The 17,183-nt window shown below is 37.5% G+C and overlaps 1 protein-coding gene across 4 annotated transcripts in view; it reads right to left on the bottom strand.

Moving 5' to 3' along the window:
- Nucleotides 1-17,119, bottom strand: part of DZANK1 (double zinc ribbon and ankyrin repeat domains 1) — an 83,049-nt gene extending 65,930 nt beyond the window's left edge. Inside the window, exons 1-6 of one of the 4 annotated variants that reach the window (XM_079123348.1) lie at nucleotides 17,013-17,119; nucleotides 14,993-15,109; nucleotides 11,709-11,862; nucleotides 3,195-3,309; nucleotides 1,739-1,835; nucleotides 536-660 (exon numbers count right to left, since the gene is read on the bottom strand). In XM_079123348.1, the coding sequence (XP_078979474.1) occupies nucleotides 536-660; nucleotides 1,739-1,835; nucleotides 3,195-3,309; nucleotides 11,709-11,862; nucleotides 14,993-15,101 (600 nt within the window). In that variant the 5' untranslated portion in view covers nucleotides 15,102-15,109; nucleotides 17,013-17,119. Of the gene's footprint in view, nucleotides 1-535; nucleotides 661-1,738; nucleotides 1,836-3,194; nucleotides 3,310-11,708; nucleotides 11,863-14,992; nucleotides 15,110-16,867; nucleotides 16,993-17,012 lie in introns of those variants that run through there. The other 3 variants (XM_079123350.1, XM_079123349.1, XM_079123347.1) reach the window with 3 other exon arrangements.
- Between the last annotated feature and the right edge of the window lie 64 nt (nucleotides 17,120-17,183).

Below are 17,183 nucleotides of genomic sequence, written 5' to 3'. Positions count from 1 at the left end.
AAGTTCAACTTAAATATCACCTCTTCAAGGAAGCCCTCTTCCAATTTAAAACAACACTTGCTCTTCCTTCATAGACATACTCAATTTCAAGGGCTCTCAAACTTGAGTGTGCATCAGGAGGGTTAATTAAAATGCAGATTATTGTGCTCAGGCCCAGAGTCTGATTCAGTAGGTCTGTGGCAGGGCCTGAGAATGTTCATTTCAAATAAGTTCCCATGTGATGTTGATACTGCAGGTCTGGGGACCCCACTTTAAGAATCACTAAACTGTCTCATTATCCTGCTTATCTTGTTCATAACTTTTACTACTGTTTAACATTTTCATGTGATTAATTATTTGATTATTATCTATTTGCCCACAATCCCAATGAGATATCATCCCAATGAATATATAGAGACTTTGCTTGGGCAACACAGTACTGCCAACCCTGGCACATGGTCAAAAGTCTGGGAAAAGCTGCCTTAAAATAGTTCATGGAAAGCATTAAGAACATGGGAGGTATTTTCACATCCTACAGATTTTCCTTAAAAGTTACCTGGGACTGGTGAGTGGGTGGTCTAGAACTTGATCCTTCATGGTAGGCTGGGATTTCCAATGGACTCTCTGAGAAGCGAAGATCTCTCAGAGTTTTAGGGTCAATTCTTTCATCTATCTTGAGGTCTACAATTATATTAAAAACATTGTTCTGTGAGCATCTGTAATTATGTAAAATCATGAAAATGTCTGTCATTGAAAATGTTTTAAATAAGGGACCACTGTCATCATATTCTTTCCCTAGAAGTAACAATTGTATAAAGAGCTACCCTCCCCAACTCTGTGAATTAGAACTGAGAAAGGAAAAATAAGCTCAGATTGAGAAAATAATCTTCCCTGTTACATTCTATAACATTCCACATTGAACTGGGAAAGCAGACAGATCAATTCATTTGCAAAACTACATTACTTCTCCCAAGGACATATTGCAGCTGAGAAATGTCACAATAGCTTCCTCTTGAAGTGATCTACTGCTCACTTGCTGAGAAAAATTGTCCTCTAAAATCATAGATTATCAGAAATTCTTCATTTTGAAATTGTACCAGTAAGAACAAAATACTCTTGCCAGAAGAATCTAAGTCACGGAGAGAAGCAGTCTCAGTTTCTAATCCTTGTGCTGAGCTGCATATCAGGGTCTCTGAACTATGAACATAAATCTTTATAATCTACAAGGTAACACAACTTCAGTTCACACCTGATGCTTCCGTTCACACACAGTCTAGCTTTGCTTTGAGCCTATCAAAACTCTGCTTTCATTTATATTTTTAAACTTTTTTAAATTTATTTTTACAGTGCTGGGGATTCAACCCAGGGCCTTGCACATGCTAGGCAAGTGCTCCACCACTGAGCCATATCCCCAGTCCTCTGCTTTCATTTCAATTTCACACAAACTTCACTCTTCCCTCAAACCCTTGAAGTCTTATCTTTTCCTTTGCTTGATGAGACAGGCCATGATTCTGTGGTATGTGATCTTCCTCAATGCAATAAATCAATAAATATAACATCATTGTACAACTTGGCTATCCTTCATGGTCTTAAGCTAGTTAGCTAGGACAGCACTAGAATTCAAATTACAGCCTACTTTCCTATTCTAGTGTTTCTTATTCCAACATTTCTGCAGATAAGAAAACATGCACTGAACATGCAGGAACCTGTTTGGTGGGTTTAGAATAGTAAACCTTATCTTTATTCTATCACATCATACCTGGAAACTTTCTAAGGTTAACATTCCAACTTAATTTATTTTCAGTGTTCTTATATTTCTTCCTTAATTTGGGTCCAACAAATCCATTTTTTAATTCCTAGGAATGAAGAGATTGCATATCACTTGATACCCATTGAGAATGTGAGTGTGAAAATTAAAAGCCACATAATAGAGACAGCATCATGGCATACATTTCTTCCTTGAAAAGGTTTATAGTAGTTTTCACAAAGTGACCTCTGTTTCACCTTACTGTGGAAACCCATAGCTTTGAATCTGGGCTTTTGGTTAGCAGCATGTCTAGGTCTCACCAAGTCAAGTGGCCTGACTATGAAGCAGGGTGCAGCACAGGTAGGCAGGATGTTATATTCATGGGAGACAGTAATAGGGGGATCAGCAGATCTAGGGGGCAGAGGTTGAGGTTAGTCCAAGATAGGACTTATGAACAAGTCTGTCCACAGGGCCTTAAATACTCTTATTTCTAACTTTTTTCTTCATGGATTTTGTCCCTTATTCCTGATATAAACCTGAGTACCTGCTGATACATGTGGGCTCAGTCTCAGCTGGCTGCCCTTGCCCTGAACACACTAAGAGCCCCACCTCATACCTGCACCCACTGCTTTGGTCCCACAGCCTCCTCTCTGGCTTCAGGTTCACCAGTGAGCTTAAGGGACACCACCAAAAACTTTGTTGAGGTCTCAACTCCAACTGAGACCTCCTGGTTGGCTGCCTTACCATGGACTAGCCCGTTCTCTGGCCCTCCTACATGAATATATTACCATCTATGCTGACAACCCAGGGACTGAAATTTCAAATGTTCTTACATAGGTTGAATTGATTCTCCAAAGACATGAGGTTTTGAGAATGAAAATCTCAACATAATAGAAATCTATGCCCACTGGGAGCTTCTCCTGGCCTGATGAATCTATTCACTAGATATATACTCATCACACTCTCCTGCCTTCCCTTGAGCAAGGCTTTGAGTATGGCAGCCACACTTTATGCCATCTTGGAGTTGATAGCATGTGGCAAAGACTGACAAGGAACCAAATAATCACATGCTCAAAGCGTTTTTAATAGAAGACCTGGAACAGTGTTAAAGCATAGCATACACAGTTTAGTTTAGCTGGAGTTCACAAGTGGAGGTTCCAAACAAGGCAAGAAAAGCTGGTCAAAGATGAAGACTGATTTTTTGCTTTCTTCAGTAGGTAAGGAAGAGCCACTGAAGACATTGGAGTATGGACAGTGATGCTGGGTAGGAATTCTAATCTCTAGCGTGGAGAAGAAATTGACCAAAGGTTGAGGAATCAGTGAAGATACTTTGCAATGGCTGATATTGACTTTACTTATTAGAACCTGACTATAAGCAGAGGTGATGTAATGAAAGGAAAGATGTGCCCACCGAGAAGGAAAGATTAAGAATATAGTAATAATCTGAATGTATTATATCATTACTTGCCTGCTTTGAAGAAACTTTGAGAATATTTTCAACATTGTCTTCATAAGAGTCTATATTTGGTGGTTCATAGTCTACCTGAAATACCTTAGTTACAATTCCACTCTGTCTGCAGTCTCTGAAAATAATTTTAAACAAAGAGTCTGTGTTATACAAAGATCCAAATAAAAGGTAACTAGCAATTAAAATGACCCTGTTTAAAGTTCCTTAACCTTGCTAAGAAATGCATTACATTTTAAAAAAAATTTTGTAGTTGTATATGGACAGCATGCCTTTATTTTATATGCTTATTTTTATGCAGTGCTAAGAATCGAACCCAGTGCCTCATACATGCTAGGCAAGTGCTCTGACACTGAGCTATAGTCCCAGTCCCTGTATTAAATTTTACCTTTTTTTTTTTTTTTTGGTACCTGGGGATTGAACTCAGCAGCACTCAACCACTGAGTCACAACCCCAGTCCTATTTTGTATTTTATTTAGAGACAGGTTCTCGCTGAATTGCTCAGTGACTTGCCATTGCTGAGGCTGGCTTTGAACTTGTGATCCTCCTGTCTCAGCCTCCCAAGCCACTGGGAATACAGGTTTGCACCACCACACCTGGCCTGTATTACATTTTAAATTGAAGAAATCAAAACTTAATTTCCAATCTGATTGAAGAAAGAAGAAATCTTAGAGTAGTTTTGATTTGTACTTCTCTAATTGCTAGAGAAGTTGAACATTTTTTCATATATTTGTTGATCAATTGTATATCTTCTGTAAAGTGTCTGTTCAGTTCCTCAGCTCTTTCTTTATCTCATTCTCTTTGGGAATTCTTAACTGTGTAACAAACTACCTGCTATGGTTTGAATCTTAAATACCCATCAAAAGCTCATGTGTTGAAGGCTTGGTCCCAGTTGATGGTACTAGTGGAGGGCAGTACCTACTGGAAGGAAATTAGGTCTTTTGAAGCATGCTCTTGAGGGCGATATTGGGACCCTGGCCCTCTTCTCTGTTTCCTGGCCACCACAAGGTAAGCAGCTTTGCTCCACCACACACTTCCTGCCATGATGTTCTGCCTTGCCACAGGCCCAAAGCAGTGGGGCCAAGTGACCATGTCCTGAAACCTTAAAACTATAAGTCAAAATAAATCTTTCTTTTTAAAAAATATTTTTAGATATTGATAGATCTTTATTTTATTCATTTATATATATATGTGGTGCTGAGAATCGAATCCAGTGCCTCATGTATGCTAGGCAAGTGTTCTACCACTGAACCACAATCCCAGTCCAATATAAATCTTTCTTTAAGTTGACTTTCCTCAAATGTTTTGTCACAGTAATGAAAAGCTGACTAACACAATTCCCCCAAAATGTAGTACCTTAAAACACAAATCTGTGGATTAGCTCAGCTCGATAGATCTAATTTGAGCTCTGTCATGTGATTGAGAGCAGATATTAGGAGAAGCTAGAGTCAACTGAAGGTTCATTTGGGCTGGATGTCCAAAATGGGTTCTTCCCTCACAAATGTACTGTCTGGGCTGGAATAACTTCTCTCCTCCCTCTCTCTGTCTCTACCCATCACTCCCTCCCTCCCCCTCCCTCTTCATATCCTTCTCCCTCTCCCTATCTCTTCTTTCCCCCCTCCTTTTCCTTATGGTTAGCCTGAACTTCCTTACTGTATGGTAGTCTCAGGTAGTCAGATTGCCTACATGGTGGCTGCCTTCCCTTAGTATTTATGCTTCCAGAAACCAGCTTTTGGTGTATTTATGTGATGTGTTCTAACTCCCCAACTGTACTGAAAACTTACAACAGGAACAGTTTCCTGTGTTACTCTTTCTGTATAATTATGCCTCATTGGTGACTCACAGCCCATCATTTTGTTTCATCTGCCCAGACATTTAATGCTTTTATATTTCAACTATCTTCTTTCTACAGTGTCTGTCTTTTGTCTGCATTGCTTTTATTGATTTTCATATTGGTCTTTGATACATTTTATGTCCATTTCACCAGTATTTCTTCTACAATTTCTCAGACTTCCTACATATCCATTTTTTAGATTTCTTTAAGAAATTTAACCTTTAAGTAAATAAGCATCCCCAAAGGCTTGAACACAGGAATGCATAAATATCAATTCTGAAACAGTTGAGAAATGCTTAATATTAAAAATATAGAAGTTCTAAGCTATATTTTGGAAGACGGAGAAAAAATTCTCAAAAATATACAATTCATCTAAACAACCACTATCTACCTGAGAGGCTGTATTAAAGAAATAATATACCTGGCTTTCTGTGATCTGAGGATACTTGCAAGTTCACTGGTTAGAGTGAATCACAGGTAACTAAACATTGGGAAAGCACTTAAAAATAAAAAAAAAAAAACTAATTTACAGATGTATAAATGTGTGAATGCACATATAAATGATCATTTATATTAACTATATTCTTAACTCATTCACCTCAGGATCCATGTTATCTGCACGGTCACCTTTGTTTAGCCCTAGGTATAACATTCAAGATGCAATTTTCCTCCTTATTAGCACACTTTCCTGATATCACAAACATCTTCAATCAGGGATCATTCAAATCCTGAACAATCACAGAGATCCTTGAATGTGCACTTCCTACCCCACAGAGATCACACTGAGTGGAAGCCTGGTATCTCCCACTTGTTCTACCCCCTAACAACAGCTGGCCCCTTCCTTGGGGACCCAGTTAAGGCATTCACCCATGAACTCTATCCCAGCCCAAAACAACCCAAAGTCCAGCTTAAACTGCCTGCTACTAGAAGGACTTCATCCTGATTATGATCTCCTCCCCGAAAAGGACTAGGTCTGGGGTTGGAATTCTAAATCCTACTCAGAGCCCAAATTCCATTTGAAACACACATAAATTTTTGTTAGGGCTGGAATTAGAAACCTTAAATATGTATCTTTGGAAGTACAAACATGAAGTACATTCAAACAAAAAAAAAATTTTGTATAGCTCTAGTCTCACAATAAAACACCAGAGTTACTTGAATGACTGCAAGAGAGTTGGAAGCTGTATCTGAGGAAATTCCACAACTTGGTCTAGGTCATGTTTTCTCAACTCACTGAAAACTACTGAAATTCTGGGTTAGATAATTCTTTGTCATGGGTTCTGTCCTGTGTGTTGTACAATGATTAGCAGCATCCCTGGTCTCTGCCCACTACAAGCACATCACTTCCCTACTTGTGATAACCAAAATGTTTCCAGACATTATAAAATGTCCCCTGGTGGTAGGGAAATTATGCCCAGTTGAGAACCTCTAGTGTAGGAACATAAATGGGTTGAGTGAAAACCATTTATTTCCCCAGGCATAAACTCTTCAAATATGAGGTATGTCTTTTGAGTTGGTTCACAAAACAGCAAACTTTTAGCTCTTTGCTAAGAATCATAATAACAAACAACAACTGCTACTGCAAGTGTGAGCCCAAGTGTTGTATAAGTGTGTTAGTTCTAATCCTCACAACAGCTGTCAAATTCTAGTAACCTCATTTAACAGATGAGGAAAATGAGAGTCAGAAGCCCACACAATTTAATCAAAGGCACACAGAGTAAATGATGGAACTAGGATTAAAACCAAAATCTGTGGGTTTCTAAGCCTTGTTCTCTTTCCACATTGTTCAACAACATCTCTCAAAGTAGTTTTCTTTTTGTCTTTGTGGTTGTCTATGAAGATAACATCTGGATCTCCTACTCCACACAAATAGAACATACTGCACTACTCTTGGAATGTGCCTCTACACAACGAGCTTGACTTATGACCTCTAGGTAGAGAATTCACATTTTAGGACATATTATGTATGCCAAGGGGCTACAAATGGGTGCCTATGAAATGAGCTGAAACACTGATAAATCTCTTTTATCAACCATTGCTGCAAAATTGGGGAATCCCTCATAGTTCTGAAGAAAGCAATTATCCTCAGTGGACTCTGAGTCCTTCAATTCAAGGTAGTTTTTACCTCTACTGGGTTTAATTTATTGTGACCCCTATATGAGGTAAGTGAAGGAGAAGGCAGAACCCTGCAAGTTCATTGCCAACCACTACTAAATGATATCCTACCAAGATGGGACATTGCTGACCACAAAGGAGGTTTTTAAAGAAGCAAGGCTGATGTCAGAACAGAGAGTGTACAGACCCTGCACTGATCATCAATATGGGTCATCAACATCTAGCAACACACTTCTCCTCCTGAGATGCTCCCAAGTTCCTGGTCCCTCTTGTCCAAATGTATTCTTTTTTTTTTTCTTTTTCCAAATGTATTCTTTTCTGACTATTCTCAGATGCAAAATTCACACACACACACACACATATATCTACCTGCAACAATGCCCTATTTCTTTCTTTTCATCCTAGAATTTCACGCTTCAATGAACATATATTTCCAAAACACTGTGTGGTCAAATTTCTATAAACAAAAACATTTTTTCCATTGCTTTATGTCCACTGTGGTCAATATTGGCGGCATATTATAATTACCTGCATATCGGAACAATCAGTATTTAAAAACACTGATGCCTGGATCCTATCCCAAGAGACTGCTGTTTAATTGGTCTGGGTGTGACCCCAGCATTGGCATTCTGCAAAGCTCCTTGGGTAATTCTAATGTGTATTTGTGGTAGATTGGTAAATAATGGGTTCTCCAAAAGCTCAGGAAATAATGCCAAGAGTTAACAAATAGAATGGCATCAAATTAAAAAGCTTCTACACAGCAAAATAAACAATTAAGAATGTGAAGACAGAAACTACAGAATGGGAGAAAGTCTTTGCTAGGTACTTTTCTGACAGAGGAGTAATATCTGGAATACACAAATAACTCAAAAAACTTTACACCAAAAAATCAAGTAACCCAATTAATAAAAGGCAAATGAATTAAACAGACACTTCTCAAAAGAAGAAATACAAATGGCAAAGAGTATATTAAAATGTTCAATATCATAGTAGTTAGGGAAATGAAAATCAAAATTACAGTGAGATTTCATCTCACATCAGTCAGAATGGCAGCCATCAAGAATACAAATAATAATAAATGCTGGAGAGAATGTAGAGAAAGAGGAACACTTTTACATTGTTGGTAGGACTAAATTAGTACAGTCACTATGGAAATTAATATGATGGTTCCTCAAAAGACTGAACATGGAACCACCATGTGATTCAGTCATATCTCTTGTTGGTATGTATCCTAAAGAAATAAAGTCATCAAACAATAGTGATATATGTATGCCCATGTTTATAGCAGCACAATTCACAATAATCAAACTATGGAACCAGCCTAGATGTTTATCAACAGATTAATGGATAAAGAAAATGTGGCATATACATATACAATGGAGTTTTATTCAGCCATAATGAAAAATGAAATTGTCATTTGCATGAAAATGAATGAAAATGGAGACCATTATTTTAAGAAAAATAAATCAAACTTGGAAGGTCAAGGGTTGTATGGTTTCCCTCATATGTGGAAGCTACAGAGGGAAAAGGAAAAGAAAGATGAGGTGGACTCATGAAAATCAAAGAGAGATCAGTAGAGGAAAAGAATCAGGAGGTGGGAGGTGGAGAGGAAGGGGAAAGTGCTGGGGCGTGATACTGGCCAAATTATATATATATAATGCATATATATGCATGTATGAATATGTATCAACAAATCCCATCATTATGTACCACTATCATGCACCAATAAAAAATGTGGAAGAAAATAATGGGTTCTGAGGCACCACCACACCTCCCTTGTAAAATCTTCTACCACATTGACTTTGGGTGTGGCCATGTGATTTGCTTTGGCCAAGGAAACAGTAAATATGACACAAGCAGAATCTAGAAAAACATCTGCAGGACTTGCCCTTTCTCTTACTGCATTTTGAAACTAAGGCACCATGTGAACACTTAAGGATAACCTGCTGGAGACATGGTTTAGTCAACAGCCAGCACCGAAGATGACATGCACGTCAAGTTTTCTCAGACCATCCAATTAAAGATGAGCCAAAAACAAAATATGAAATGATGACAGCTATGTCACTGATCCCAGGCAAGATCAGCAGAAGAACCACCCTCTGGATGAACATCAAAATACTGACCCACAGCCAGGTGTAGTGGCAAATGCTTGTAATCCCAGCAGCTTGGGAGGCTATGATGGGGGGATCACAAGTTCAAGGCCAGTCTCAGCAACTTAAGGAGGCCCTGAGCAACTTAGTGAGACTGTTTTGAAATAAAAACCAAAAAGGGTTGGGGATGGGGCTCAGTGGTAAAGTGCTGTGCGTTAAATCCCCAGTAGCAAAGTAAAACAAAACAAACAGAAAAAAATCCAAAAAAATACTGACTCACATGATAATTAACAGATGGAATGGTTGTTCTTTTAAGACACTAAGTTTTAGAGTGGTTTGTTATGCAGCAATGGCTAGATGATTCAGCAGACAAGGTTAAGAAGGACTAGTTATGTAATTTCTGATATCCTTTATTTATTATTTATCCCTTTATTATCACAAAAGTTAAGATTTGGAAGCTGTTAAAGTTATCAAGAATAAAAAGCAAACATACATAATTTTGTCATCAAAGGCAATGACTGCTAAGGTTTGGTATGTTTTCTTCCAGTTTTTTCTCTATGCATTTTAAAATGCAGTTAAAGTCATAAGTGTAAACTTGTATCTTATTTTTTTTGCTCTTTATATAATAAACATTTTCCTATGTCATTTGAAATTTCATGATCAAAATTTTTCTTCTTATGTTAATGACCTTCAAGTGTTAGCACTCTCATTTAAAGTCCTTTGTCCCTTTACTAAGAAACTACCTTGAGTACCTAAAAATTGACTTAAATAAAGTAGTATAATTTCCATAAAAAACTATTTCAGTGGCTGGGGATATAGTTCAGTTGGTAGAGTGCTTGCCTTGCATGCACAAGGCACTGGGTTCAATCCCCAGCACCACAAAGAACAACAACAACCACAACGAAAAACTATCTTAGCTAGGAACAGTGGTGCACACCTCTAATTCCAGTGACTTGGGAGGCTGAGGCAGGAGGATCACAAGCACGAGACCAGCCTGGGAAACTGAGCACATCTGAAATACTTCAGTGTTACTAAAGCACTTAGTGGGCACAGAGAGTTGGTGAGAATGTTAAAATACATTATACTGTCATATATAACTAAAAAGAACAAATTTAAAAAATTGTAAAAAGAAAGTCAGTGAGAGGCATAAAGAAAGATCTAGGCTAGGGATATTGCTTAGTCGGTAAAGTGCTTGCTTTGCAAGCACAAGGCGGTGGGTTTGATTCCCAGCACAAAAAAAAAAAAAAAAAAAAAAAAAAAAAAAGAAAAGAAAAAAGAAAAGAAAGATCTAATTTTTTAAGATTCCCTTGTAAGTTTTACTCCCTCCTTCAAACTACAGAGTTATCAAATTACTTCTTCATCTGAATATTGCAGTTCCTACAGGGGCCCTGCCTTACAGTATTAGGCACCTGAGTACTTAGGTTCTTAATTTTTAATGATAATTGATGTTTATTTTAATAGGAGTCACTTGGCAAATGGGAAAAACCAAAAATTCCAATATTATTTTGTTTCTTTTTATCTTAAATATTGTTTTTTAATATATGTTTTTAGTTGTCAATGGACATCTATTTATTTACTTATTTATATGTGGCACTGATGATCGAACCCAGGGCCTCACACATGCCAGGCAAGTGCTCTACCACTGAGCCACAACCCCAGGCCCCAAATATTGTTTTAATTTTCAGATGCCAAAGCAATCATCTTTGGTGAAGTTGTCCCTTAATTCAAAAAGTCTGCAGTAGTTCAGCCAGCAGGGGCAGCGTGGAGAGTCTTTCTAAAGTACGGGGGTTGCCCAGGTATTTGGTTTGGGGCTTAAAAATATTCCCCAAATGTGGCCAAACCTGTCTTGCTGAACAAAATGATTCTTCTATCACAGTCACACAGACTTGCTAAGCAATTGAGGCTTTTCCCCTACAACATATGGTGAAGGTTTCCAAATTAATAGTGTGTCTATATTTCAAAATGGTTAAAAGGCACTAAGTGGGAAAGGAAAAATAAAGTGGCAAACTTTCTCTAAGGTGAAAAGACGACAGCTTCAAAGATCAATTAAATCAATACAAAATGAAATAGGGAATCATGGTGGTGGTTACAGGCTACATCCTGAGGAATAAAACCATCCAGTAAACACAGTGCTTTCCTCAGAGCCAGGAGAGCTCTTTAGAGGTTCCCAACCCTAGGCAGTCAGTCTCTTTCTTCCTGAAGATCCAATGTGGAATTTGAAATACAAGCAGTGTTAAAACACATGATATGTCATTGAGCTCACTGATTGTAATTCATTAAATGCACTTATGATTTGTGCACTTTACAGCATACCTCAGTAAAATGAAAATAAAACACAAGTTACACATATATGCTAAAATTACATTTTTTGTTAGTGTCTTTCTAATGCAACACTAATTCTCAAAGGAATAAATAAATAAAATAAGAACAAAATGTCATTATATATAAATCAGTCTCATCACCATTTTCTTAACTTACTTAGAGACTGCAATAGCTTTAACTTGTATTTTTCCATCAGGCAGGGTAATAGGTTTTGTATACTTAAATGTATTATTTTCTCCATAACCAATTCTCTTCAGAAATTCAGGTTTGCTGCCGTCCAGGGTGTAATATATGTTGACATCTGGGGTATCTAAAAAATCCAAAACAGGATAACTATAATTAACACTAAAGTAGCTAGCTGCAGAATAAAGGTCAGTTATTTGAGGAGTTTTTACATATACACATATGTACATGAAAATTCACACATATATGAATATGAATATATATGAAAATAACTAACAATTATTTCTCTGTGTTAACACAGTGCTTTACGTGAATAAGTTCACTTCTGACTTCATCTGTATAACTCTATCAGGTCCTATTTTATGCCCATTTTCTAGATGAGATAACTGAGTCCCTGAGAGATTAACAAATTTTCTAAATAATAGACGAGTTGTAGTGTGACTTCTGGTAGGTTGAAACCATAACCTGTGCTCTTGAACCATTATGCTCTTTTGTGTCTCCAATAGGGCACTGATACAAAAGAACGGGCATCAGTTTTTAAGACAATACCATCCATGTAGAAAATGGAAACTAATTTTTAATTTTTTGGAGTACTTCTTCATTTCATTTTGTGGTGCTGGGGATTAAACCCAGGGTCTTGCACATCCTAGGCAAGTGTTCTACTACTAAGGTATTCCCCCAGTCCTAAGCATTTCTTAAGAAATTCTTTATTATATTTTATTTGGACTTGGTAAATAATTCTTTTAATTCCTGAAAAAAAAGTTAAGTGCAATAAATTCACATGATTAAAAATTCAAAAGTTTAAAAATGTTATACAATAAAAATTCTCCCTCCTAGTCCTCACATTGGCTGTCCAGAGACAACCAATGGTCTATTGAATGTCCTTCACAAAATACTTTATACATACATATAGGTATATAGTCTTATTTCTCCTCCCTTTTAACACCAATGGAGGCATACTCAGCCTGTTCCATACATTTCTCTTTTTTTTTTTAGTTTAATAATATGTCTTGGCTATTGTTCTACTTTGGCACATAAAGAACTTCCTCTTTTTTTTGATATGACTGCATTCAATCCCTTCATACAGATGAACAATAATTTAACTCTCTAAAGATAGACACTTAGATTGTTTGCTTTTTCCTTTTATTTCTTCTTTTTTTTTCTTTTACAAGTATAAGCACTGTAATGACCAATCCTGTAAAGAATTCTTTTTGTAAATACACCTGTAAAACAAATAAGCAGAAATAGTACTAATAGGTCAAAAGGTATATACATTTGTAAAAATTTTTTAGGGCAGGGTCTTGCTATGTTGCCCAGGCTGTCCTTGAACTCAAAATTCTCCTTCTTCAGTCCCCTGAGTAGCTAGAACTCTAGGCACACACCTCTGGGCCTGACTTTTCATTTGTACTTTTGATTAATATATTCAAACTGCCCTCCTGGGTGATTAAGCAATGTACACTGCTACCAGCAACTCGTGAAAGTGCCTATGTAATCACAATCTCCCCCATATAGTATGTTACCTATTTTTCTTTTAATTTTGCTAATTCCTGAGATAAAAAAAAAATAGTATCTTTCCAGGTACAGTACCATACACCTGTAATTCCAGCTATTTGGGAGGCTGAAGCAATAGGAACACAAGTTTGAGGTCATCTAAGCAACTTTGTGAGAACTTATATCAAAATAAAAACTTAAAGAAGGGCTGGGGCTGAAGCTCAGTGGTAGAGCAACCTGGGTTCAATACCTCAGTACTGGGGGGAAAAAAAGATCTTGTAGTTTAAACTCACCCTTCTTTCCATTTTTTTTTTGGCTGTGCTGGGGGGAGTGGGGTGGGAGAGTGTGCTAAGGATTGAAACCAGGGTCTTGGGCATGTTGGTCACATGCTCTACTACTGAGTTACATCCCTTGTCTCTTTTTCTCCATTTCGAATATGATTTATTCATTTATCAACAAATTTCCTGAAAACCCATCATCTACCAGACACTGTTCTAGGCACTAGGGACACACAAGTGACCAAAATCCCTGTGGTTATAAAGCTTACATTTGAGGAAGGACACTTACAAACAAATCAGTAAATACATCTTGGAAGTGGTGATTAAGTGCTGTGGAGTAAAGTAAGAAAAGGATAATGTCTGCCCAGCTAACAAGTAAAGGAGTGGGTTGAAGCATATTTTCATATATTTAAGAGATAGTTATATTTCTTTTTCTATAAACATCTTTTTTTTTTACATCCTTTGCCTATTTTTGTATTTGGTTGCTATCTTTGAGGGGTATTAAATTGTATGCCTTTTTATTTATCTCACATTTAAATATTACAAAATTTTAATACCCTTTCATATCATTTGTCAGTAATCAACTTGTAAGAACTATGGGCACAGGTATTACATTTTTATTTTGGTTCCTTATTTTTAAAAATCACATTAGCTTTTAAGATAAAGGAGGATATAGTATAATGTAACCATATTCTTAGCTGGAATACTTAGTCTAGGAAGCACAGGAGACATACTACAAATGCAGATAAATAGTTTGTATACATTTTAGTTATTAAAATAAGCAACTTGAATTTCAAAGTCTTTTTTAAACAAATATTTGTTCATATTTTGGATCTATGAAGCTTTCATTTCTCATGTTCATTATCTGTGCATATGTGTGTACATGTATATAGATACATTTAAGAGTTTGAAGAATAAATAATACCAGGAAATATATTCTCTGCTTTATTTTTGTAATAGTTAAAATGTATTTTATTACACACTAGGTCCTATCCACCTCACATATATACCAACTCACTCAGTCCTTACAATGGCTCCAAGTGGCTGATATGACTTTATCCTACTGTAAGGAAATTGAGACTCAGAAAGGCCATGTAAAGTGCCCTAGGTCATCAGAAATTGTGAAATCTGGGATTCCATTTCTAAACTGCCACATTGGAAAGTCTATATTAGTAGGTTAAATTTATTATCCCAGCAAAATAATGAGCTTCCTGGGAAAATCTGGGGAGGCAACTAAGGTGAATCAAGGTATTATTGGAACTGTTTACCTAAATAAACGAAAGCTTAGTCAAAGCTAACCATTTTAATCTAAATATATACCATGCTATAAACCACTAAAGTACAATGTTTTTTGAAATTGTGGAAGTTTTACAAACTTCCTAAAGTCCTGAGTATAGAAAGCATATAAAGAGATGAACCAGCAACCACATGAACACAAAGAGTATGATGATGTTATTTTGAATATTTTCTAATACATGTGATTCCTACCTGATTTCATTTCCAAAAAAGTATTGTTATCAATTTCATGATTTGCTTTTCCAGGTTGAGGCACTCGCAGTGGTATGATTTGGGGGACACACACTGAACCAGCAGTCATATTCTTTCCTTATATGAAAAAAGGGATAAAAATAAATTCTACTATGCACCTATATCTGAACACAAGAGCAGCACCTTACTTAAATGCAGCAAAATTAGTAAAATCAAAAGAGAATATTATGAGTATGCCACCTACAACTATCATCCCATTTTTAATTGAAATTATTATTATATTTCAGCTTTGTTGTTGAGGTCTTGTGTGGGGATTTATCTAAATATTTACTTCACTAAGAAAGAGCATGAATAAATGTGATGGATGGAATCATTTCAAATGGACAAACTGAATGGCTAAAGCCCAACAGAGACCATCACTAATACTCTGACCTCAGTTCCCTCTGGATCATTATAACTCTTTCTTCCCTTCAATGGGCCATCTCCCTTGACCTCAGGCAAACTATTACAGAGTATGATCAGAAGGAACTGTGTATGCAGCACAAAATGTTCATTTAGAGCCAACTCTTGGGAAAGCTTCAGGTCCATGGCCCTGCTGTTGTCACCTCAGTGATTCTTGAATTTTTTTTTTGTTGTTGTTGTTGTTCTTGAATTTGATAGCTACTTTTAAAGGACTGGGAAGCATCACTTTTCAGGGGAAAGGAAGTTAGTACAGATATAAACAGTGATCAACAAACACAAGTCTCCCACTCTAATCTGCTGTATCTATGAATTATTAATTACCAGCACAGAGGCTTTCCAATATGCCTTCAGAGAAAGTGCTAATTATAAGTCTATATATTCATTCAACTTTTGTAGTCTACTTTTTGAATACTTGTTTTTTATTTTTTTTGTTGTTGTAGATGGACACAATACCTTTATTCTATTTATTTATTTTTATGCGGTGCTGAGGATTGAACCCAGTACCTCACACGTGCTAGGCAAGCGCTCTGCTACTAAGCTACCATGCCTGCCCCATGCATCCTCATTTTAAAATTTACAATTTTCCATACACTTATGTAAATTTAGTTATCAATTTGTGTTTGGGCATTTAGACTATGTTTAGCCTATTTTAGACTGATTTAGACAATTGGGCACTATGTCTAGTGTCTTTTTAGTTTTGGTTGTGGCAACTCTGCTGCTCTGAACATCTTTGCAGTTTGAGTCTCATCAGACTGTATTAGTGGAATAACTAAACTTAGGGAGTGAACTTAAAACCTTCGTTTCCGATTGAGGGCCAAGCAGATAAACTGCAGACCAGACTGACACACGCCTGTAATCCCAGTGGCAGGAGGATCGCAAGTTCAAAGCCAGCCTCAGCAAAAGCAAGCGCTAAGCAACTCGGTGAGGCTCTGTCTCTAAAGAAACTACAAAATAGGGCTGGGGATGTGGCTCAGTGGTCGAGTGCCCCTGAGATCAATCCCCAGTACCCAAAAATACAATAAAATAACTGCAATCCCCAGAATCAAAAATAAATAAATAAATAAAAAGAATATAAACCTGGATACTCATAGCGCAGCACTGGGCCCTACAGAAGTGTAACTGAACATGGGAGTGGAGGAGAACATGCCCTTACACACATTTCCATTCAAGTAAGAGGCATTTAAAATAAAATTACTTGAAACAATAGAAAAATAGTTGAGGGATAGAATAATTCGCGCGTGGGAACTAGTAGCTGCCCTTGGAAGGTCAGTGGGCCTCAAACAAAGGAAATAGAGACAATGTTTGATCCACTAGATTCGAACCTCAGAGTGCGGTCAACGCACCCTACCACCACCTCCCAACTCCCTCCACCTACACCATCTCCTAGCCTATAGGACCCGATGGGGTCCTCACCCTGGTTCATCAGGGGCAGTCAGAGACGCCAGCGTCCTCTGGTTGGAGTAAAGGAGACCCTCTGCCGCCTCCTCCAGTCACAAGGACCGAGATCAGGACCCCCAAAGCACTGCGGCCTCCCCCAGCCCAGTTATCTGTCTCTCACCGCCTCTTGCAGGCTCCTTTGCCGCAGCCCGGGTTACCACAGACGCGGTGAGCGCGCTCCGCCCACTGGGAACTGGACAAATGATTGGCGGAAAAATCGGCCTCCTAGCAACCAGCCCCGCCCCTGTCACTGGGCGGAGAGACTGGTACCACTCTGGAGCTCAGTTCCGAA

This window comes from Sciurus vulgaris (assembly GCF_902686455.1).
Source record: "Sciurus vulgaris genome assembly, chromosome: 2".
Classification (NCBI taxonomy): domain Eukaryota; kingdom Metazoa; phylum Chordata; class Mammalia; order Rodentia; family Sciuridae; genus Sciurus; species Sciurus vulgaris.
This window is presented reverse-complemented; position numbering and strand designations above follow the sequence as displayed.